We start from the raw sequence: 24,403 nt of genomic DNA on the forward strand, positions 1-24,403 counted from the left end.
CCAGGCAGTTACCATCACGCACAGTTTAACGGTGGAGACTTGTTCTGTGAAACGTTGTTAGGTGATGTCATTGTTGTGTGGACATCACAGGACGCACTAACGCACACCTGGACAGGATAGCCCACTACCCACGCAGGCTGTGTGGCCTACCACCTCCGTGTGCGTGGTTCGTCACTGACCGAAGCGCCATTCCGCCTTTCTTCAATCTGATCTTCGGATTTGTTCTCCGTGGAAAGTGAAGTCGGTATTTTATGAGAACAGTAAAACTGTCCCACAAGGCAGTCTTTCGAAGGTGTTTTCTTTTCCACTTACTACCTATCCATCTGCTGTTCGATTATTTAAAATTAAAACTGTATTTATGGGCCAGGTAAGCTTCACACTACTGGCATTTACTGGGGCATCATTGTTTCCAGAAAGCCCGTACGGCCCAGAGCTCAGGGGGCGAGCAGCGGGGTGGGGGTCAGAACCTGGGATGTGATCCGAGGGACCGACCGACGTGCCCTGAACTGATCTCACGTCCTTCGCCCTCGTGGGTGTCAAGTCTGCGCTACGAGTCGAGGGGAAACAGAACCTGCCTTTCAGATGCGCTGCTATTTATGGTCTCTGATGTGCTGCGAAGGACACCCAGACTGAAACTAGTGAAAAGGTTCAAGTTTCAGCAATCACAAAGAAATCTGCTCAAGGCCACTTTCAGTAGATGGAGAGATCAGACTAATGTCTAGTTTTCTTGAAGTCTGATCCTAAGTCCTTCTCATACTGTGTCAAAAGTATTCTTATGTGCAATGTACTTGCCATAGGTGCACATAACTTATGCTAGTCCTACTTTACGCAAATGTAATGGCATACTGTCAAGTTATCTTTGTACAGATACTCTTCATTTTCCACTGTAAATATTGCATAGCCATACATACATGATACTGTTTTCATAGCTACAATTACTTGTAGTGTACTTAATAGATGATTAAGACATTTTTAATATTATCCTGACCATAAGCAATTTTTACGCTCCTACCCTAACTATAGAAGTTCATGCTTCTTGTGAAATGGGGTGTCGATGCACTAATTCAGGAAAGACCTATGGCTGGTCGTCACTAACGGTCCTGAGTGGTCTTTTAATTGTAGCCTCATAGTTCCTACTCATCACTCACATTTGCATTTCTGATAATATGTTCCCTAAGCAGAGGGAAAAAGTACCATCCTTGCTCCCTAACTCATTGTAACCGAGTAGTTCATAACCTCTCTTCCACCCAACCGTCCATAACGGACCGATGACAAGAGCCTGCCCTACGACATCTTACACCATGCCAGGCTCACCCAGGCTCCATGTAGAGCTTTCAGAAGAAGCCACCGGAAAGGAGTGCCAACTGATGAATGTAGATGGCCTTGGTCCTGGTCTTTAGTCCAAGTTCAATTTATGCCCTGTCAGGGTCGATTAGCTGGAGAGGGACAGCCGTTCTACTGGGCCTGAATGGAGACAGGCTTCCCTGGCTGAGTCCCAGCCAACGTCTCTTCCCAGCACGCCCGGGTGTCAGACCTGGAGCCCACACGCTTGGCAGCTGAGCCGCTTCCGCAAAGGTGGGCAGCATCCTCGCCACACTGAATCGGGGAACCAAGGGAACCGCCTGCTGAGGTTGGGAGGCCGGCCGGGGCCCTTGCACAGCAGGCCGTTGGCTCTGCTCTGGGACGGGCAGCTGGGGGCCCTGGAGAAGGCCAATCGCACGGCTGACCCAGGAAGGCTAATTCAACGGGCAGATGGAGAGAGATGCGGAATCTAGTCCAAGTGCGGCAAATAAGCAATGAATGGTTTTTTTTAAAGGTCTCTGCATATTTTACATACGCACAGAAAAGTAAGATGCAAATAGAGTCAGGTATGGCTTTGCAGGGAGTTCAGAGGTTTCTAGAGGCAAAGCTGGCCTTCTTGATGTGAATAATCTGGCATGAAGGTGAATACCAGGACAGATTCATGTGTCTACTGAACAAAATCCACTGTGCTTCTGCTGCGGATGCAGTGGCAAGCAAACCGTCCCCTCCACCTCACAGAGCACACAGGACGTCATCCGCACGGACTCAGCAGAGAATGATACGACCCCACGTGCACGACCAGATTTGGGAGGTTTGGTTTTTCATAGCCCCTGTTAGAGGGCACAGAGATCTGACTTGTTAAGAAGGGCTGACAATTCCTTCAATCCCTGTGAGGTGTGTTGGTCCTCAGGCTTTTTAATAGAGATGCCATACATCCAACCCTGGAACTAACCGATGAGGCTCATAAAAGAAATGTGAACTTGCATAACTTTTTATAGCCTGAGGACTAAAGCGAGCGTTAAAAACTTAGGCAAAATTAATCCAAGGCGGCCCTTGCACATTTTAACTGATGCAGAAACAAAGGGCGTGGGTGTGTTCCAGGTTAAACTTGTAATTTGGAGAGAAAATGATAGCAGGTCAAAGTGTAAATTGTGCCCGTTTTCTCTACCTTTACCAGGGCTGGGGAACATTGACAACATGAGGTCGGGAAGACTGGGAAAAGGAATCGGTGCTTGTTGAGTCTGACTACGCACATGCGCACACACATCTCAGTGTATCAGTTGCTTAGAAGCCCACAGAGCAGAGTCAGACGGTCTGGGTGGGGGGGTCCTCACTCTCATGCCCCTTAGATCGTAGGCGAGTCCTTCCAGCTTCAGGGCCCCGTCTGTCCCAAACAGGGTGCATCTGGTGTTCGGACCTAACGGCACAGCGCACGTGGGAGACCGGCGCAGTGCTCAGTGGAGGGCAGGTGCTCGGAAGGAGGCCTTTCCCCGGAACCCCGGCACACACAGGCGCCAGAGGGTGCTCCTTTCCTGCCATGCTGCCACTTCTTGGAGGCAGAGGGATTTCGGTGTGGGAGCCAACTGGAGCCCAACGTGTATCAGTCACCATGATGGGGGTCACTGGTTGGTTTTAAACGGCAGACTTGGCCCTGTCCCCGCCGTTGGAGCTCATTCCCGAGGAACACACTGGACTGTAAGGATGCCTCAGGGAGTCGGCATCGTTGGGGATCGTGGAGGTGTGGTGGAGGTGCGGTGTTCCACTTACAAGTGTTCTGCAGATGGCTGAGACTTAATGGCAGCCTAAACACTCGGTACTCATATGCATGGAAGCCGCGGTCCCTTCCACGCCGCTGCTTGTTCGGAATAACCTCTCGGCCGGAGGGCGGCAGGCGGAGGCGCAAGGAAGCGGTGAAGTTAGCGTCCGGACTTTCCTCCTCGGTCGGCAGTTTCACAATTGTTCCAGCACTGCGATATTTAAGCAGCTGAACATTTCATATGTGGGGGACAGGCGGTGGCTCTAAAAAATTCCTCATCTAAAACAAAACATTTGCATCCACAGGAAAAAATATCTCCGCAGTTTCTGAAGGAGGAGCTTCCGAGGCCGTGCGGTCAGAACCCTCGCACTGCAGGCCGCAGAGAAGGGTGGCACTCCTGACGCGCGTGGGAGCTCACCCATTTGTTCACCCATTCACTCATTCATTCATTCACTCACTCATGCAAACGTGCCAGCCGCAGGGAACCGACGGTGAAGAGACACCACTCCCTGCCCCCAAGGAGCTCACAGAACAGCAGGGAGACGCAACCACATGGACGGCAGAAGCCACGTGACGGAAATGGCCCTGAGCCATCACAGAGAGTGAAGGGCAAGACAGAGGGTCAAGCGACCAACTCTGCTTCATGCATGTGCACAGGGAGGGTCACGCCGGACCGGAGCGTGGAGGAGGCGGGACCGGACAAGTGAGCACAGAACGTTGCGGACAGTGCGCAGTGACGGAGGAGGAGGAGAGGAGATGCCAGCCGTGGGGATGGGCCCAGTCCCCTTTAACGGGGGGAAGGAACAGGGTGACAAATGGGAGACAGGGTGCTGTCACCTGATGCTAAGCAGCCTACAGTGTCTTTTGGGTTTTGAGCTCTACTCAGGAGGCACGGGCCTGGCTTGATCATTTCAAAATTGGAAACTTTCCTTTGTTGAAAGAAATAAATGAAATATTTAAGCCCTGGCTGGTGTAGCTCAGTGGATTCAGCGTGGGCTGTGAACCAAAGTGTCGCAGGTTCGATTCCCAGCCAGGGTACATGCCTGGGTGGCAGGCCACGGCCCCCAGCAACCGCACATTGGTGTTTCTCTCTCTCTCTCTTTCTCCCTCCCTTCCCTCTCTAAAAATAAATATAAATCAATAAATCTTAAAAAAAAAGAAATATTTAAAAAGGGACGGCCGTTCATTTTGTTCAGCAGAAGGTGCCATGTTGCGGAAGTGCTGCTGGTACAGCGATGGTCCCACAAACCTGGCATCTCCCTCTGTGTTACAGAAAGGCCACTGCCCTGACCTCGAGGAGGTTTAGCATCTAAGTGGCTACCTCCCTGCCCAAACCCCGGAGCTCCTCTCCCTGAAATCGAGTGTCGCTCCATCGAGCACATCTTTTACCGTGACCCTGAATGAGGGAGTTCCCACCTTAGCCATTTCCCATACAATTCCTGGTATTTCCATCCTGGCTGCCGGACGTGAGGCTCCTTGCTTGTTGGGCTACTGCGATTTCTCCTTGTTTTTCTCCTTCCTTCTTTCCCTTTCTTGCCACCTCCTTCCCCCAAATGTAAACCCGGAACGTGTACACATGCAGTACAGGCATACTTTCTGTAGCTCCGACATTACGTGTGCTTTATGATGGGTAAGAGCACACGGTTTGGTGGAATCAGTGACACACTTTCCTCACATAATCAGGCCAACAAATGGGCAGCCCTTACGTCATTTGGTGGTGAGATCAGCCACATACCCGTCTGCATGCCCACAGGCTGGGTGGCAGACACCACTGCTCTGACATCTGTCACTGCTCCGTGAATAGCATCTTAACCATCGGCTCATGATCCGACGGAAGCGAGGCTCCCTTTTAATAGCCCAGGCCATGTCCATCCTTTTGTCATTAAGAAATGTAACTGCAATTTACTGACTTTGCTGCTTTTTTAAAAAAAAATGGAGACAGAAAGGATGTAGAGCCCTTTAAAGCTTGAAAAGTTCCACGTTTCGTTTGTAAGAACTCTGTGGACAGACGCATCTCTCCAGCAGGACCCAGAAAGCGTCGGGGGCCAGAGCCATCGCCGGTCTCTTTCGGGGCAGACACACAAGGGAACGAGGAGGGCACGCGGGTGAGGCTTCAGAGACTCATCAAGCCAGAGTGAGTCAGCATTTCGTGTGTGGTACAGCGGCTGGGATGCGTGCAGGGCTGGGGCTTGCTGAGCGCCTTTTGTGACACGGTGTGTGATGCTCACAGCTGGCGGGTGCGCTCACAAAGATGAACGGCAACCCCTTCCCCTGCCTCGGCCGTGCTGTCTGAGCGGCCGACCGCCACGCCACACTGCCTGCTGGAACCGCAGCTCGCCGGCTCAAAGGGGCTGGCCGCAGGGTCGTGTGTTAACACCGAAGGGGGGCCTGCCCCTGCCACGAAAACCCTGTCTTCTACAGACACCGGTCACTCAGTGAGAGGGCTGGTGCTCCAAGGAAAAACCCAAGGACGGGTTTGGTTTTGAATGCTTGCAAGAGGCACGCGTCTGGAAGTCCTGGGGCGTCCCTCCGCCCCCATTCTCTGAGTGAGAACACGGGAAAAGGGAGGGGGATGAGGCCAGGTGAAAACACACGCAGTGCAGGAAATCCAGAACTAGTAAGTCTAGCTCTGACCCGACAATATCACTCGGGTATGACAGAGTTGGGCTCAACGTAGTTGTGTCTAAGGGCACACTCAGGGGTGACTGGTTCCCAAGGCAGGTGTGCCCACCAGGTAAGTAACCCCAGGTAAGCTTCCTGGGGCAGTGATGCCCAACATGCTGGCCAGTGATGAGCTGGCACTGGAATGGGAATCAACTGTGTTTATCGGGACAGTTTTGCTGTGATAAAAAAAAAAAAAACATCGACCAGACAAAACCTCATGCTGCCTGCTCAAAACCTTGGGCACTGCGGCCCAAGCTTCCTTCCTCTCCCAGCAACGGCTAGCAAGCCCTCAGTGGCCAGCCTGCATCTGCAGGCCACGCTTGGGGACCACTGCCCGGGATGCCACAGCCTCCACGGCACAGTGCCTGCTGAGGAAACGGGGGCGCGTACTGGAGGACACAGCTGGCCGGTGGTTCAGGGAGGACTCCCTCCTTCCTGCCAGCTCAGGGCGATCGCTGTGGCCCCGAGATCTGCCCCTTGGGAAGAGCAGTTGGAAAACACCTCCCCTGGGGGGCGGGGGAGGTCAGCGGTGCAGACAGGCCCAGCCTTCCCACTGCTTGTCTGCAGACCAGCACTTCAAGCTCCGTCAGGATTCAAAGAATTAGAAGAAGACGCAACTCCTGCACTCTCTGCGGAGGTAGACTTTGCTGTAAAACTATTTGAAAGGTGGATACAAATATTGGACTTTAAGAAAAGGGCTTTAAATCTGATTTTGCAACACTGAGTGTCGGTGTCTTGGCGTCGTAACGCTGAACATGAGTGAAGTGCTCCCCCCTCCCCCGCACCCCCCCCCCACACACACACAGAACACGTGCCAGGAAAGCAAGAGCGTGTGCGCTCAGTTTACCTTCCAGGTGACCCTGATGCTCTGGGACGAGATGGGCTCCAGGTGGACTTCCTGAGGTGGGCCGTCGGGAGCTGAAAGACCGAAACCCACGGCCTGGTTAGGAGTGAGTTCCACAGAGGACCCAAGCCCACCCGGCAGGACGCAGGCCCCGGATCTGGGCCGTCCATGCACAGGGGCCTGCATGTTGGGCAGAGACCACATTTTGCCGTGTACAACGCACACCCACGTTTTGTGTGTATTATACACGGGATTATTATACCCATGGCATGTAATCATTATACCCATGTATAATGTGCACCCTTATTTTCCCCCTCAAAAATCTGGGCAAAAAGTACGCATCACACATGGAAAATACGGTAAGTCCGGTGGAGTTGTTGCAGGCTAAGTTCGCCCTGGGCTTTCTCACCCCCGGCAAGAATGCACCTCGGGGTGTCCTTGCGTTCGTCCCTGCCATGACTCTGACAACGTGATTAGTGAACCTCAAGTGTGAGCAAGCTCATGGCTAAAACGGGAAGCTTAGTTTCATAAAACTCTGCCCATAGTGGCTGTTGAAGATACTTCTCTTTCCCTTTAAGTGTCTTTTAGTGACATGACTTTGGGGTCGACCGGGTTGCTCAGAGTAACTGAGGCAAAAACAAACAAACAAACAAACAACAAAAAACAGGAAATCGAGATCCTTCTGCCTGAGTCTCTTTGATCGCTTTAGTTCTTCTTACTTTCCAATTAAAAATACTTGTTAGCCAGGGGCTGTGGCCACAGATGAAAAAAGCAAAGTTAAAAAAGGAAGTGTGTAACTCACACCCACCTATGTCTATTGGTTGTATGGAGTCCAATGACATCCAGTTACAGTCAATTAACACGTATTAGAAACGTATCATGTGCTAAGCACGCAGCGTGGAACTAAGGTATGTAGAGCCTTCTCGTCCCCCCGCCCCCCACGAGCTCCTGACCCAACCAGGGCGACTGGAGGGCACACAGAGGCCATGACCCACACAGCAGACACTTTAAAGTCCTCTGAGAGGTGGAAGCAAATGGTGACCCAGGGGGAGACCCCTGTCGGGGCAAACGTGTTGCTGGATCAACGATTTGGGGATGGCAGCTGTCCAAGGCCCCTTTCCGTGGATGCCCCTTCGCGGGAGGGAGAGGGGCACATGGGGCGAGACAGCAGAAGCAGTGAAGGCGAATGCATTCTGAAGAATTTGCAAGTGAAAGGAAGGTTAGAGGTACAGGTCCAGTTGGAGAGGGGCAAGGTCAAGGGAAATGCTTTTCTGCTTTCGGAGGAAGAACTGCTGAGTAGCGACACAGTGTTCAAAACTGCTCCTTGACCTGCGAGGAGGTTGTGTCTGGGCGAGCCCACTGGAAGATGACAGTATCGTAAGAAAATTCACTGAGTACCGCACTGTAGACTGCCCTTGTTCACCCTCGTGACGGCGGGGCTCACCGGCCCGGGCTCCCTGCACCTGCCCGGCACCACCAGAGAGTCACGGGGCGTCTCGCTGGCCCGGGGACAGGACACAGTTCAGACTCGGAGGTGTGCTTTCTATGGAACGCACATTGCCTTTTCACCCTCGTAAAGTCAAAAAGTTGTAAGTCACACCATAAGTCGGAGAGTGTCTGTGGTTGCTAAGCTGACAGCCATTTCAATCTCTCTCCCTGAGTTCAAGTTCTGACTCGACCATTTAGTAGCTTTTCTGTTTGTTTGTTTTTTCAAGCTACTTCTCTGTGCCTCAGCTCCCTTCTCCATATGATGGGGCGATCAAATTTACATCATAGCGCACGAAAACCACCTAGAGAAACACGTGGGAGCAGTGGCCAATATAATTAGGAAAACGTTGTTTTTTGGCACTCAATTTTCCACTCTAAATTTCTCAAATATTATAAGAAAAACTTTAAATTATAAAAAAGCTAGTCTGCTTTCAGAATTTTAGCCTTTCCCTATAGTTCCCAGGCTGTAATGTTTTCATGGGTACTTACACTCAAAGTTCTTGAAGGAAACGTGTAATACATAGAGAGAACATAGTTTCTCCTTTTTAAAGACAAAACAAAGCCTGGCTGGCGTAGCTCAGTGGATTGAGCGTGGGCTGCGAACCAAAGTGTCACAGGTTCAATTCCCAGTCAGGGCACATGCCTGGGTTGCAGGCCATAACCCCCAGCAACCGCACATTGATGTCTCTCTCTCTCTCTCTATCTCCCCCCCTTCCCTCTCTAAAAATAAATAAATAAAATCTTAAAAAAACAATATTTCGTTTTTCCCTCTGGAAGGAGAAGGCTGGAAGTAACTATTAATAATGAATGTGATTTTACAAAATAAATAATCAGTGCATTTCCACAGAAGTTGAAGCTTTTCAAACAGTAGAACAGTAATAGGTGAAGACTCTGTTTATAGTTCCTAATGCCTTTACTAGACAAGGAAACTTTTACTAATTCTGTTCGGCTGAAACGACTGCGGCGACAGACGCTTGGTAACTGCGGGACCCACGGGTCTCTGCCCTTGTTTCCTCTGCGGGTCACCCCGGCTGGCCCTGTGCCCCTCTCTCCCGAGCCGGCTCCCCAGTTCCCCGCTCCTCTGACAGCTGTTGGTGGCTCTCAGCGGGCCGGCTTCTCTCTCACACCCAGTGAGTGACATCAAGACTCGGCCTCAGCACGCTCCTCGGCCCTCGGATATTCTCTCCTCTGCGGGTCAGTCTCCTGGCTTCCCCCAGCATCTTGGAGACCACTCAGTCATCCAATAGGCTACCCCACCCCCACTGCCCACAGTGGCGTTTCTCTCTCTGGCTTCCTTACTGAGGAGTCTGCTGTGTTTCTGCTGTGTGCTGGGTCTGACACCGAGCAAGGGCTGGCTCACAGATGTGGACAGAGATCGGGCCGAGGGAGAACTGCATGACCCCACCACCACGTGGTCCTCTCCGACAGAAGTATTGTGGGCAAGGGGAATGTTCTTTGCTCGGCAAAGGAAATGAAGACCGTGTTTAGTAAAAATCAAAATAAAACCAAGAAGAGTTGACACCTAGAGGGTAAAAGGATGGATTCATTTAAATAACTATGTATCAAATAAATAACTAAGTTATTTAAATTATTGTTTATTGGTCACCTATTATGCGCCAAACAGTGTCCTAGGTATCTGGAATCTAGCAGCAAACAAAACGAGCAAATACTCCTGCCCTTGTGGGAAGGGCCAAAAATAGAGCACAAACAAAATAAAGCAATAAATTGTATGGTGTGTTTGATGGGAATAGATGATATTTTTAAAAAAGCAAAGTGTTAGTGGGGGGAGGGGACCAAGCGTGACAGAGTGACAGTTCAACCTCTGTGGGTTGAACTTTAACTAATGAAGAAGGTCCCGGCAGGACTCATTGAAAGAATGTTATTCAAGCAAAGATTTGAAGGGGGTATGAAAGGAGGGCGAAGAACATTTCAGAACAACCACAGAATATTCTGGAATGTTCCAGAATATTCCAGGACAGGTGGCAGGAGCACACCTGGCATGAATGAGGGACCTGGAGGAGGTCAGGGATTTGTTTAACTCCCAAGGTCTCCAGACGGAAGCTGGGGAGAGCCGACGGTGGAGGCAGACTGCCACAGGCTCGGGTCGGGCGTCCCGGGTCTTGGTGGGCAGACCCCGCACACCTGACTCCCCCCGTGAAGAGCGCAGTGGGTGGCCCAGTCGGCTAATCCACACTGACATTCGTGTTTATCTGAACACAAGGACGATGCCCTTTACTCCTTAGGACCCTCCTCATGCCCTGTCCCCCTCAGCCTCCAGCTTGGCGCACAGGAAACTCTTCTTCCGGACCAGAGCTACTGCTGTGGAATGTGGTGAAGCATGGTGCACGGACCATTCACTTAGCACTGGGTGATGTGACCCCATGTGGTGACCACTCCATAATCCTGACCTTCCGTTCTCTGATGCATCTGTGAGAATGCAGCGGCTGTCCAAGGCGCTCTCCCATAACCAAAATTCCACGTTCTGAGGACAGACTCATGAAGAAAAGGGAGGAGGGATCAGCCACCCAACACTTGGTCACAGGCACTAAGTGACACATGACAAGGGCACAGCGGCTAATGGGGAAGCTGATCCAGGGTGAGGGTTAGCTGTGGATGGGACACTCTGACCGGTGTCGCAGAAACCTGGCGTGTCCGTGCACTTCTGGCCCATTAGGAGCTGTTCTCATCCACTCTTGACAGTGCCTCCACTTTATCTCCCAGCTTCTCCTCTTTGGGGGGCTGAGGGCTGCCGAGGGGAGGCGGAAAGAGTGTGCTACACGGTGTGATCTCTGCTTCCTGGCTGTGTGCCCTGAGGTCAAGTGCACTGGAGCATGCTATGACGTACTTGGGCACGTTCGCATGAAAACGAGCTCAGTGTTACGGAGCCAGAACAACGCTACTTTCCAGCCTTAGGTGGGAGGGCTGTGGAAGCTACTTTCCAGCATTAGGTGGGAGGGCTGTGGAAATGGCAGCGGTTCCTTCTCCCGGAGCTCTGCGGCGGACGATGGGGCAGGCATCCAGAGCCCAAATGCCTGCCATGGCGAGACCTGAGTTAAGGATCTGTGCACCTTTTCTGCACAGGGACAGGCAGCACATGTTTAGGCTTTGTGAGTCGCATGTGGTCTCTGCCGCATATTCTTCTTTTTCTCCCTCTTTTTTAAAAGGAAAAAAACCCCTATTCTTAGCTCAAGAATTATAACTGGGCTTCAGTCCATGGGATCTAGTGTACTGATGCCTTTAGTTGAAGAGGGTGCAGGTGATGGTTAACTGGGGTGTAGGGCCACCCTAAGGGGTAACAACTGTAGACTTAGCTCTAGGGGATTCTTGCTTAACAGGCACTCAAGAGAAATTCAAAATTTAGATTTTGACCCCCAATGTCCAGATTTTAAAAACCGACACCAAATTGGAAAGACTGGTGTAGCAGTGGCAGACCCAACCCAAACACACCCACGGGCCTGGCCTGCCGTGGGTGCTGCGGCTCTGACCCGGAGCCCGCTGCACCCGTCAGCACGGGAGGGCATCTGGGCTGCAGGCTCGGGTGCTTCCCGGGCCCCTGCTGCAGCTCTGGTAGGTGCTCCTCCTCCTTTCTCCCACCTCTGCGTCCCTCCACCTTTGGGCCTTACCCTCTGCCTTTCCCTACTTTTCCTGCTTTGTAAGGTCCTTCAAAATTCCAGTGTGGCTTTAATGCACCATATGGTTTTCTCAACAATCACACACACACACACACACACAGTGCTCATTGTTACACCTATTCTCAGACAACACTGTGAGGCACATTTGTAAATCCCCTCCCACATATACTGAGCTATCTCCCTTGTGCTGAACACACACGATGGGTAGAAACGTAAGTAGCATGTACATTTCTATGGAGAAATGACAATATGGCTCAAAGGCCACTGTCAGGAAGATTCCCACTCCGTGCTAGGGTAGGGGGCACTAATGTCATCCAGGGAGACTGGAGGAGGTATCGCACTGGGGGACACCCTTGACCAGGCTCCTCAAGGGAGAGTTCAGAACAGGAGACACGGAACTTGGAGGGCCTGCCAGACAGGGGGCAGCGCCCACACAGAGGAGGGGGCAGGAAGGGCGGGCTGGCACCGACTGGGCCATAGGGGGTCCAGTGGAGTTTCACGTGGTAGGGTGGGGGACACCCAGGCCTGAACACCTCACAGACCTCGTTTCTCCAGCCAGGTGGGGAGTGAGAGGTGTCCTCAGGTTGCCCAGACTTGGGCACTATATTGCCATAAAAATCGGGGGGTTTCCAGAAGCTTCCACCCAATGGTTTTTCACTGTTTGAGAGGTGAGTATTTTATTTATTGACTTATTTTAGGACGGGGGACAGCTGGACTGGGGAATGGTCATCTCGGGGTGGCTCCCCCTTTGGGCGTCCCTGCCGGGCAGTGGCAGCAGCAGCCTGTGGCCACTGCAGGCAATTCCTGTGAGGGTCTCTCTGGTCGCGGTAGTTGCCCTCCGTTCTCTGTGAGTCTCACGAGGGAAAACGACTTTCGGATTTCAGCCACACAAACCTATGCACCGTGACACAGACAGATTCTGTGTCGGAGCTTTCCTTTCTCAAGCCCGTCCCCTCCTTCGTTTCCCCGCAGCTCCTCTGCACGGCGAGGGAGGGAGGCTCTGCAGGTCTGAGGCAGCTCCAGGAGCCAAGCGGCTGGCTTCCGGTCAGCCTGCCTGCAAAGGTGCGGGGGGAGCAGCCCTGCAGACCGCTGGCCAGGAGTGGCTGTTCACCTGGCCTCCTGGCTGGGAAGAGAACCGCTGCCATGGCAACTGCCGGCTGCTGCAGAGGTCACCCAGGAAACGGAGTAGAAAGCAGCGACACCATCAGCATTCATGATGGCGGTGGGAAGGCGGCCACAAACCCTAGTTGCCTGGAGAAGGTCGTTGGGATGGGGGAGACTTAGGACAGGGGTGAAGAGGAAGGAGGAGGAGGTTGGGCCCTGCATATTTTGAGGGCAGTGTATCATCCCTAAATATCCAGCGTGATGAAATTCTGGGACGTTACTGTGTTGTTTATATAAATATTTAAATAAGATTCCATTTTTGCAGGAACACGCAAACACTCATTTCCCACTTATTTCTAAGAAATGCAAAGTACTTTTAAAGCTTGAAATGTTGCCCATCTATCCTGTCTGTTTGTGGTAAGAAGGATAAAGCTACCATAGTGTCCATTTTGCAGAAGAGAAATCACACAGGGTATCCAAGTACTAGAAATGGGTCATCTTATCACCCTCCCTTAAAGACAGTTTTCAACAACTGTTACGTTCCAGGGTTGAGAAATGAGTACTTACCTGCTGTTTGGGAAGAACTGTGAATTTTAGCCTGCTTTCCTGAGGACCGTATTGACTATGCATTAGTATCAAAAGAGTTAAATCTTACATTTGTTTTGATCCGGAAATTCTACGTCTTGCTACTTAACCTAAGAAAATAATCTTGAAAACAGCAGAAGAGATACATGGATGTTCACCGCAGTGGTGTTTATAAGGACGAAAAAACCAACTATGACGGGCACACCCAACAACACGGAACCAGTTAAACCAGTGGCGAAGGGACCACTGCAACTTGCCAACAAGCACTGAAGAGGCAGGTGAGAGTGGGGTCTGTTTGTCATGCCGTTATTGAGGGCAACGGAGAAGTGGGTGGTGAAAAGGAAGCCGGGGGTAGCCCTGCCAGATGAAATGAACCTCACGTTGACTCCCGGTCCTTTGGGAAAGACTGTCGTAACCTTGGTGACGGACCTGAGGACCTGGGCCTCAGCCCCCGATTCCTCTGCAGCAGTAAGTAGTGGCTGATTAGCTCTGATCGCTGGCAGGAAAAAAAGGGTTAGCTCTGGGGGCTGGACACTATTCGCCCCCCAAGAGATGAGCCACGCGTTGGTTCTTTACTTTCCCTTCCCCCGGAAAACCCAAGGGTGCTGGCTTCCTCCTCTCCTCCTAGTGGGCGGGCTGTCAATCAGCACCATTGCCACTGCCTATTGCCCGGTCCTCTACAGACCAGTTCATTCCCGCCCCCCACCCAGCAGCTGTGGGTGGATCACGATGTAGAAGGGGGTGTGTACCCGCACGTGTGTGGGGGGGGTGAGTGTGGGTGCATCCGTGTGGGGGTGATGAAACAGCTTACAAAATTGATTTCGTAGATGATGTCAACGTGCTCATACATAGCCCTAGGTGGTAGGATTATGGAACCTGTTTTGGCTCCTTCAAAATGCTCGTAGAACTATCTTCTAAGTTGTCAGTATTGAATATGACATACTTTGTAATAGGAAAAAGAGCAATAAAGTTCATTACAGAAAATACCGACATTTCTAGTCAATGAAATAACCTGGACTGCCATTTCCCCAGACCCCCACTGGGTATGTTCTTGCCGTTCGTTCCCTAGTTCAGCCTTCTCCTAGTTCAGCCTTCCCCCTGCCCCGGGACAGCTCGGGGCCTTGAGCAAGACGCCCCCTCCTGGCTCCTCTGCCCCCTCCCGGCTTGCCTGGATTCTGTGTGTCCACACCAAGGAACTACAACCATGGCAAGGCGTTCTTTAACCCTCACTAGGTGGCTGGTGGCACATGTCTTTCTTTTAAGTCGTGGGCACGACAACCCCCATTTGAAGGGCAGTGCCTTCCCCGTGGGAGAACACAGTGTGTGTCGGCGGGCCGTGGAGCTCTGCGGAGCTCTCACCAAACGCCCGATTCGGCATTAACCGCGAGCCCGAGAGCCAGCGCGGGCCCCTGGGCCTCCGGCGGCGCGCACGCACGCACCTGCCTCGTCCGCGGTGATGGACAGCTCGTTGCTGGGCTCACTCTTGCCAATCCGGTTCTTGGCGTACATGCGGATGCTGTAGGTGGAGGAAGGGTGGATATCAATGATGGTGGCCGAGTTCAGCTGAGGGGAAACATCTTTGGTTCTCTGAGCAGAATCCCAGGAGTCTTTGGGGTTTTGTTTTTCAAAAAAGAAGAGATAGAGATGTGAGTTTTTTTCCTCTGCCTTTGAAAAGTTCACAAGTAGGAATTAAAAACAAAGTTTAAAAAAGGAAGGTCGCAACTCGAAGGGAAATTCTCAGGGCTCTGCTCCCCGTGTTCTGGCAGGAGGGCCATCTGAGGGGGGATGCCGCCGCACACTGATTGTCTAGGTTTGGGGGGGACCAGCGCTGCGGGCACCCGAGTCCGGGGGCTTCGGGGGCCACACCCCAGGCCTGCTGGTGGGGACCACAGAGGACCACTGGGGTCCACAGGCATGACGTGGTGGGAGCTCACGCCGGCGACACAGAAAACAACAGGTCCAAGCACACACGGTACAAGGCGTCAAAAGGAATTGGGGTTCGGACACCCCTGCACCAAAAAGAAAATGTATTGGAAACCCAGCAAAACCTTCAGCTGTGTTGGGTTTTTTTCTCCAAATGAAGAGTAGCAAAAATAAAATGCATATAAAGAAATCAACCTCAGTGTCCAGTATAAACACTGCTCACCAAATGCCTTTCTTAATTCCTACACAGTTGTAAGAATTTCATTGAGAATTTCACCTCTTCCTACTTTGAAATGATTTAGTCTCAGATCCTTTACCATAGGCATGACTTTTCAGCCACAGCTAATTTGAAAGGTGGCCCATGCCTCCTATAAGAGTTACCATTGAATACGTGACAATGTGACAATCAGCACCCGCTGATTTTAGGGCTTCAGCCAATCACGAGAGCGTCAGGAAGTGATTCCTATTTCAGAAAGAGTCTGGGCAGGTGCTGATTGGGGGTGGGTGGTCAGGAGATACTGTTGGTTGTAGAAAAAGGAACCCATTCAGATGGAGGACAGAGAGGGTGCTCACACACTGCCCCCCCGACACCCCAGGGTCCTCTTGCATGTGATGGGCACAGTTGTAAGAATTTCATTGAGATTCTGTGTTCCCTGCAGGATTTTAAGTCCCAGGAGAGCAGAGAGCATGCTCACCATGTTCAATGATGCACCTCTAGTGTGCATACAAGCCTGACCGATAATAAATGCATGCTTAGCAGACGAATAAGTAAATAGCAGATACACAGACCTCTCGGTCCTGGGAGCGACCCCACAGCCCTTCCCACAGGAATGGTGACTACAGAGGTTTGGGGGACTTCTCTGTGCAGAGGGAACCAGAAACGCAAGAGATTTTCTGGACTCCTGGAAAAAATGTGGCCTCAAGCCCACCTTTGCCCTCACTTCTCAGGGAATAAGGCATAATAGAAGCTAATAACTAATATTCCCATTAAAAGATGAAGTATCATTTGGGTCAAGAGATTGGAGGTGGGAAAACATGACGTAAGAAGAAAAGATGGTGCCAACAGTCAGTGGAAGAGGAAGACAAGGCGACTCCCTAGAGGACGAAGGAGGGATAGGGACATTCATGCCAATGAAATGGCACAAAAAGAGGAGCTCTTGTCCAAAGAAGGGAAGCCGGACCTTCTGGAAGACATCTAGGACAAGAGAGAGGAAGCCCAGACAATGCAAGATGCAGAGGAAGTTGCTAGCTAGCTCCAGGAGGCCCATCTCCTGCGGTGGGCAATGGTTCTGCCCAGGGCAACACGGAGGCTTCTGGGCCTGGCAGCGCCAATAGAGACACGGCCATCCTACTGGAGGTTGTGTCTGGGAGGTGGCTGAGCGCCCAAAGAGGGCACGTATGACTCTCTGCTAACCACCTCCTCCCGCCGACCAACTGATACGGGTAGCCCACGAGGAAGGGGCCAAGGTGGGCGGTGCTGGGCAGGCCGTGAAAGGTCCTTAGACCAGGGGCTGTGTTTCCAACTTCTTCCTTGAAGTGACTGTACTTTGAAAGAGCGAGCGGATTTCAATGGTCATGATTACAGAATATGGTTCCAAGCAACACAGGATGAACGTTTAGCTAAAGGTCAGGGAGATGAGGAAGAATGCCTTCCCCTGATGGATTTTAAAATTGCTGAATGAAGAAAGTGGATCTAGATAAAATCCTCCAACACACTCTAGCAAATTATGTGGCCTTGCAGGAGGGATAAAGACAGGGCGGCGGCTACACAGGAGAAGAGTCGGGGGGCGGGGGGGCGTCTCGGAGGCCGGTGTGCAAACGGGCAGGCTGTGGGTAATTAAGAGTGCGCTTCAGACTGTAATGTGGGGCGTGGAAACCAGTCCCAGGACGATCCTGATACTTGGGAGGATGAAAATGCAAATTGAAATACAAATATAACTAGCAAGAATTCGCCAGAGGCAACATAAAGATTTCATAGGAGCAAATCCCACACAGGAATGCGCGCTGGGAAATCCAAGAGCAAGGGTGCAGGTGCCAACGGGGAGGGTCTGGGTGAGGACACGCACGGGGATGAGGCAGGAGTTGCTGCTCGGGCTCCATGGAAGGTCTCCTTGTCCAGTGGGGAAGGAGGTGAAGCTTCTGAGATGCAGAGAGCACACGCAGCATCGTGAGGGCTCAGGAGTCTCACCAGCTGATGTCTAGGGACGGGGGTGTGGGCAGGGCTCAAGGGGAGGCCGAGGCTCCCAGCATCATGCAAATGTGGGAAACCACCCCCTCCCCAGCCGGAAGCACCCAGGGAAGGGACCGGGCTGCTAGTGCAGGCCAGGCGGGAGGCTCGGAGGAGGGGCCCCTCCAGGATGCTGTGCACACGGCGCGCTCAGCCTCTGCCAGGATTCTTGTCTAACCCATCCTCCCCGCCTGCCATCGGGCGGACCCAACCAGAAGTCCAAGGGGAAAGGAATCTTTGTGGTCTGGTCTACGGGTTCAGCCTCCTGGAGAAGGGCCGGCTGTGGGCTCGTGGTGGAGGTCAAGGTAGCCGGCAGGAAGAAACTAGCAACTTGTGAAGTCGCATCTGTGTGCTCAGCGCTGTGCTAGGCATGATGGCAACGTGACGTCTGCAGGCCCCACATCTGCGGGCACACTGGAGACACCTTGGAGCTCGGACCACTGCACTTGCTGCACCCACTGACTCCCTGGGGGATGGTGCCCAGAACCCGTGTCTTACAAAAGCATCACCGTCGGGGTCATCCTGAGGCACAGCCTGAGTTTGGACAGACAGCTTCATCTGATGGGACTCCTACAACATCTGGTGAGGGACGGGGTTTCACTGTCATGGGAGGGTCAAGAAACTCAGGTCCTGTGACATAGCTGGTGAGAAGTGGGGCGGACTCCGGCCTTAGCTGCGTTGTGCCCATGACCCAGGTCACTTTCTTTTCTTTTTTTTTAAGACTTTATTTGTTTATTTTTAGAGAGGGAAGGGAGAGAGAAAGAGAGAGAGAGAGAAACATCAATGTGCGGTTGCTGGGAGCCGTGGCCTGCAACCCAGGCATGTGCCCTGACTGGGAATTGAACCTGTGACACTTTGGTTTGCAGCTCGTGCTCAATCCACTGAGCTACGCCAGCCAGGGCGACCCAGGTCATTCTCCTGTGTCACGTGGCCTTCAAGTATTCTCTGCAGGATGTCTAATAGGGCTGAGTGTCAGTGTCCCACACACACACTTGCTGGAAGTCTCACGGGCTCAGGCGGAGCCTTCCCGATGAGTTGTTGACTTGGCTGACGGATGCGGAGTGAGGCAGAGAGTGCGGCCAAGTGCGAGAGAGGGGAGCTTGGCCGAGAGTGGCTGTGACACGCGTGGGTGTGCAGGCACTCGGTCAGGGAGAGCTGTGCCCGGCGGGCGTGCACTTCGGTTTAGAAAGGAGGGGTCAGGCGCGTGTGTTGAAAAAGTCGGCAGGACCCCATGAACGGCCCAGAGAGAGGGTGACATAAAAGCGTGGGGACGGTCAGAATCACACTCCTGCCTCTGTGATTCCAAATGACCCCCAGCGTGGTGGCGCTGGCCGCTCACTAGTGAGCCTGGCTTGGGGCCAGATACCCTGAGTCGGGAGGACGGCAGATCAAAGACAGATAGAAGAGGGCGAACTTGACCTGAAGCAGGGTTGGCAGAGGCCAGAAGGGGTGAGGGGGACCGAAAATTCTAGAGACAAAATCTACCAAGGTAAGAGCAAGTGCATAGCAATCCCCATCAAGAAAAGCACCCCCAGTGGCCATGCGCGTGTGAGAGCTTGTGCTCCCTGGCCTGGAGGTTCCATCCCGGGATGAGGGAGACACTGAGGGCTCTGGAAGCGGGAGGAGCAGGCGAGGGGCACAGATGGTTTCGGATGAATTTCACAGAGAAGCATTTTCGTGTGTGCTTGTGCGGGTCCAGAAGCTGCCGTTTCTTAGATGCTTTGCCCTGTGCCAGAGGGCAGGTAAAGCACCTTAAATGCATTCCCTCCTTAAAGGGAATTCACCAAGTAGCCACCAAGTGCTGACCACGTATTAGGTGCTGGGGGAATGGCTAAAACTAGACCAAAAAGGCACGGAAAGCCCCGGGGAGCCTCCAGTCTGGGGGGGGGGGACGACCCGTGAATCATCCATCACAACGGCAGCCACCCTCCTCCCAAACGGGGCCACATTCTGCGCTCTCTTTTTGGTGGACACGATTCAATCCACATCAAAAAAATGTCAGTGCCCTTGAAGCTAACGAACAAATGTAATAGGACCCCAGTGCAAATAACAAAAGAGGTTTTGTGGAGCAAGACAGGTTTATCCAAAAATGTGTGTGTGGAAAACCAAGAAAACCCTGAAAAAGAAAGTTACGAGGATGAACTAGCTCCACCAGAGAGCAGACCGTGAAGCTCCAGTGATCGAAACCGTCGGGCACGGGAGCCCTGACAGACAGTCAGACAGACAGACAGACAAGGGTTGGGACAGGCTACGAAGTCCGGGAACAGGCTGCCGCACACACGGAAAGTCCGTGCGCGGCAAGGAGGGCGTCTGCTATCGCTGAGCCACGGGGGGCTTCAGTGACACACGGACGCCCATCAGGGAAACGGTACAGGAGCTCCGTGTCTCCCAGCATGCACCAGCACGCGCTCCGGATGGACAGGAGATGGACAGTTGAAAGAGGGAGAGGAAGAAGGCACACACGTGCGAGAAGAAAGCACGGTGAATCATCTCATAGCCCCACTGTGGAGAGCGGCTTGGTCAATGCGCCTCAGAATCCAGATGCGGTAAAAGAAAATGTTGGGAATTTGGGGGGAAAAAAGAAACAATCACAGACATGAGTATGAGAATGCACATGGCGGCTTCTGTCGGGAAGACAGGAGAGGTGCTGGAGGGAGGAGCAGGTGAGGGGGAGGCGTGGCCTCCAGGGTGGACCAGGGAGGGGCCTAAGGAGGAGGCAGAGGAACCATAGTAACCGCATGGTCCAGGGAACGGGGTCTTCCAGCCAGAAGGCAGCCTGTGGCCTTTGAGGGACCCGTGCCACAGAGATGCTCTGGTGACCCATGTCACAGAGGAGACAGTGAGCGGAGCTAACCAGCGAAGGTGCACAGCAGGTAAGAGACGGGGCCAGCAGTGGAGCCAGGACAGGCCGGACCCCCAGCTCCCTGTGGAACCAGATAGTCACCAGCCCCTGGAAAGGATGGTTCTCCCTCAAGACAGGGGGGCACTGAGCTCCCGCAAGAGGTGGCCTGGGCTGTCACTCCAACAGCACGGAAGCTGGGGATCAGTGCTCACCTGAGGTCAGTGCTCAGCCAGAGGGACCGCTGGCCTGTCCCTACCTCTGGGGACTCAGTGGGGCGTCTCCCCGATTCACGTCTGCATTCCCCCCGAGCTCGCGTTGCCACCACCGTTCTCTGCCAGAACGTGTCTGCCTCACCCAGGAGGCATTCCCTTTCCTTCCAGACCTGAATCTCGGACCTCTGACTTGGGCTCCGCCCGACCTGATCTCCCCAGCGCAGAGGCAGGGCCTCCTCCCCTCCCTTTGGCCCCGGGGAAGCCCCCTCGGCCTGGCTCCTCAAAGATCCCCGTGGAGCCGGGTCAGTGCTCTCCTCAGCCTGCTCGTCGGGGTTGCCGCTCCCCATCATCTCCCAGCCTGCACCAGCTGTGCCACATTTCCCGAGGATGGGGTGACCGTGTGACTCCCCTCAGGAGGTGTCCGCGGGCCGTGGGCAGGCACCGCCTCACGCCCGGGTCTCCAGCTGCATCTCTGATACGACCCAGCTGAGCGGCCCCGAGTTTTCTACACGTGTTTCCGATCTGGCCAGTTACTTCGCGTCCCAGACACCATTTCCCACAGACAGCGCAGCGCTTGGGCGAACTTGGTCTGGACAGTGCCCGCCAGGTGAGAACTAAGGCTACGGTGTGGCTTCTGAGAATCCCACTAACCCTTCACGTGCTGATGGCGCTCTGATTGCTCATCTTTTTTATGAGACGGTACAAGTCCCAATGGGGAGTGAAAGGGCAGCAGGGGAAATGGCAGAGATAATGACCATGGCCAGGCCCCGTCGGCAGCTGCCCCCGTGCCAATCAGAGGCAAGAACCCCAAAGTGGCGGTCATGAAGCGAGCCTGAGGCTCGAGGGGAGAGGAGCAGAGCTGAGCCCACGAGGGGCGTCTGGACACAAACGCTCCGCGGAAGGAAGCGTGGTGGACTTCCAGCCAGGAAGGAGACAAACTGGGAAAAAGAGCCCGCTCTGAGTGTCCGTGAGTCTGGGTTTGCCCTTCCGGGGAAAATAGATGAGACCGGAGGAGGGGAATAAGAGGGTGTCAGCAGCGGACCTAAAGCGGGGGGAAGTAAGGGACTTACCTGATTTGTTTTTGCATTCGATGTCGTAGCCCGTGATGGGGCTGTTCCCGTCAAACCCCATGGTCCACCTGAGGGTGATTGTGCGCGCTTTCACGTCTTTGATCTCGATCTCGGGGGGGTCCGGCGGCTCTGCGCGGTCAACAGGACACGGGGTTAGTGCAGACCGAGGCGCCAGTGGAATCGCCGAGTGTGGCGCACGGAAGCTCTCTCAGCACTCTACACTGGGAGATGCTTTTTACCTGTAAGTATTTTTTTTCCTAATCTATTTTAGGCAGGAGAAATTACACTTTTCCCAGGCTGCCAATCATCGTAGCTCTTGTAGAGCTGGGCCAAACCTGGAGGATTTATTATTTTTTGAAAGACTTGATTTATTTACTTTTAGAGAGAGAAGGAGAAAGAGAGGGAGAGACACCTCGATCCATTTGCCTCTTGGGTGCCCCCATCCGGGGACTCAGCCTGCAAACCAGGCATGCGCCCTGACTGGGAATTGAACCTGCAACCTATGTTGGGTTAAACTCCAAATGCTAAGCTTCCCTTTTCTATTCACATCGTCCAGCCCAAGGATTCCCAAGATGGGGCAGAGCAGGAACACGACTGCCAATCATCTGACCCAGTTCCTTTAAGGACTTAGTTCTGCCTGGGGCTGCCCCCGGATGTATTCACGGGCACCGCAACACGCTGCGTTTGCACATTCAAACTTCCCAGAGAAGCAGGGAGTGCTGCAGAGCAAGCCGAGCTCACGCTGGTGTCTGAGCCCCGGCGCACACTCGCGGTCCTAAAGCAGCCACGTGTTCCGCGCTCTGCCGTGTCCTTCCTACCTTGCACTGTGAGCTGAATTATTCCACGGTCCTCCCCGTAAGAATTGATAGCGTGACAGGAGAAGAAGCCAGAATCTTCTCGTACCGTCGGCAAAATCTGTGTGTAAAGCAGAAAGAAATCCGTCTTACCCAGGAGTATGGAGTAAGGCAACAGCTGGAAGGGCTTTGGCTCTTTCCACCTCCAGCACACACACACACACACACACACACACACACACACACGTGTGACATCCAATCATATCAGCACAACTGTACCAGTGCAGACGGATGTGTCCAGGGTACACTAGTGACATCAGGTGCCAGCTCACTGAGTTGGATGCATACTTTATGTGGGATGTCAAGGTCAAGTTGATATACAGTCCACATATACTCCCTGCCCCCCATAGCCTGCCTTTAAAGCATCCAGAGCAACCCTGCCTAAGGAAACAGATCTATAAATACTGCAATAAAGCCTCGGTCCCATGGGACCCTTGTTAGAGGTGCGCCCGAGGACGGCAGGGCTGGACCGCACAAGTGAACCCACATTTCCAACGTGGCTCTTTCCCCGTGTGTGTGCACGTGGCACCACTGCTTATCCAAACCGAAAGCACCACCCCGTTAGCTCCCAATGGTGCTAAATAACACAAGACAGTGATCCTTTTATTCTAGCTTTTGGGATTCCATTTGGAAGACAGGATCTGGGTACCTTGGGTTTTCCCACAGCAGCAAAATCTCTCCCCTCGTCATGTTTTTGCCCCAACGCCTGTCTGGTTTCTCCTTTTCTAGGAAGCGGGAGCCCACACCAGCACAGGCTGACACTCTTCCAGGACTGACTGTCAGTGAGGGACTCTGTCTCTCACATTCTTTATTACGGTTGGGTTCCCCGCTGTGTTCGTAATAACTTGACCCCGAATAACACTTAGGATAAAGCAGCGTTTTGCCGTCTGCTCACTCATCTCCCCGTGTGAGGAGGCGAGCACGGTGCTTCACAGATTGCCTCCAAAAGACTGTTTGCTGTGCATTGACCTCCCGCACGTACCCACCCGCGTGGAAAGGCAGGCTCGCTGCGCCCACGAACTTAGACTCTGACCCGAGGGGTGTGTCGTGCTTTTACCTGCAGAGTAGAAATCACCTCCTCGCCCACCTCCTTGGTGGACACCAGGTAACGGGCCATTTCGGGGTTGATGATCCGGTCCTCCTTCTCCCAGCGCACGATGATGGGCTTCTCCCCGTGCGCCGTGCAGCTCATCTCCTTCTTCTGGCCCTGCGTGGCCAGCGTGGTGTTTGGGTAGGATGTGATCATCGCAGGAACTGGAAACCCGAAAGGGACACAGACTTATTTGGTGACCTAGGGTTCCCGAGCTTCCCCACTGTGACCATCCGCCAAATCACGCCCAAGAGATGTTTCATCAAAATGAAATCTACTCAAGAAACTGCTGAGCAAGAATCGCGAGGAAGATCGAGGGAAGGTGGTGGGAAAATGAAATTTGACTCAATGAGCCCGAAGCACACACACTGCCGTGTGGCTTCGTGGTCAGGGGAAGTCGCTCTCTTCCAGTCCCGTTGAGGACAGGTGTGGGTCACAGGCGTGGCCCAGGGCCCCTAGGACACACGGGAAAATGACTGTACTTGATGATTCGGCTGGGGAGGGGGCTTCCGTTGAGAATTACGCTCCTTGTTCTGTGATTGTATCTGTTTCTAACTCCCATTTTCAACCGTGGGCATGAAACCTTAATCAGCCCTGATCATCGCCAGCCAATCCCTGAAATCTCTTCCAGGCACTCCCGTTCCCCGTAGCTGTCACAGACTTTGATAATCATTGGGGGACGTCAGACCAGGAAGCTGCTCACCCAGTTCACCATTAAACAGGAACCTGGATTTGGGGAACATCCCCAGTTCCCTCTCCCCCTACCTCCCAATTCACCCCTAGACTTCCATTCTCGGTAATCCACTGCAT

At 53.1% G+C, this 24,403-nt stretch overlaps 1 protein-coding gene across 1 annotated transcript in view; it reads right to left on the reverse strand.

The window, feature by feature from the left end:
• DSCAM (DS cell adhesion molecule) overlaps positions 1-24,403 on the reverse strand; it is a 532,016-nt gene that overhangs the window by 98,982 nt on the left and 408,631 nt on the right. The window contains exons 12-16 of the mRNA XM_036017445.1: positions 23,561-23,757; positions 22,468-22,564; positions 21,650-21,778; positions 14,815-14,982; positions 6,570-6,640 (exon numbers count right to left, since the gene is read on the reverse strand). Of these exons, the coding sequence (XP_035873338.1) occupies positions 6,570-6,640; positions 14,815-14,982; positions 21,650-21,778; positions 22,468-22,564; positions 23,561-23,757 (662 nt within the window). The remainder of the gene's footprint in view (positions 1-6,569; positions 6,641-14,814; positions 14,983-21,649; positions 21,779-22,467; positions 22,565-23,560; positions 23,758-24,403) is intronic.

This window comes from Phyllostomus discolor, chromosome 2, assembly GCF_004126475.2.
Source record: "Phyllostomus discolor isolate MPI-MPIP mPhyDis1 chromosome 2, mPhyDis1.pri.v3, whole genome shotgun sequence".
Classification (NCBI taxonomy): domain Eukaryota; kingdom Metazoa; phylum Chordata; class Mammalia; order Chiroptera; family Phyllostomidae; genus Phyllostomus; species Phyllostomus discolor.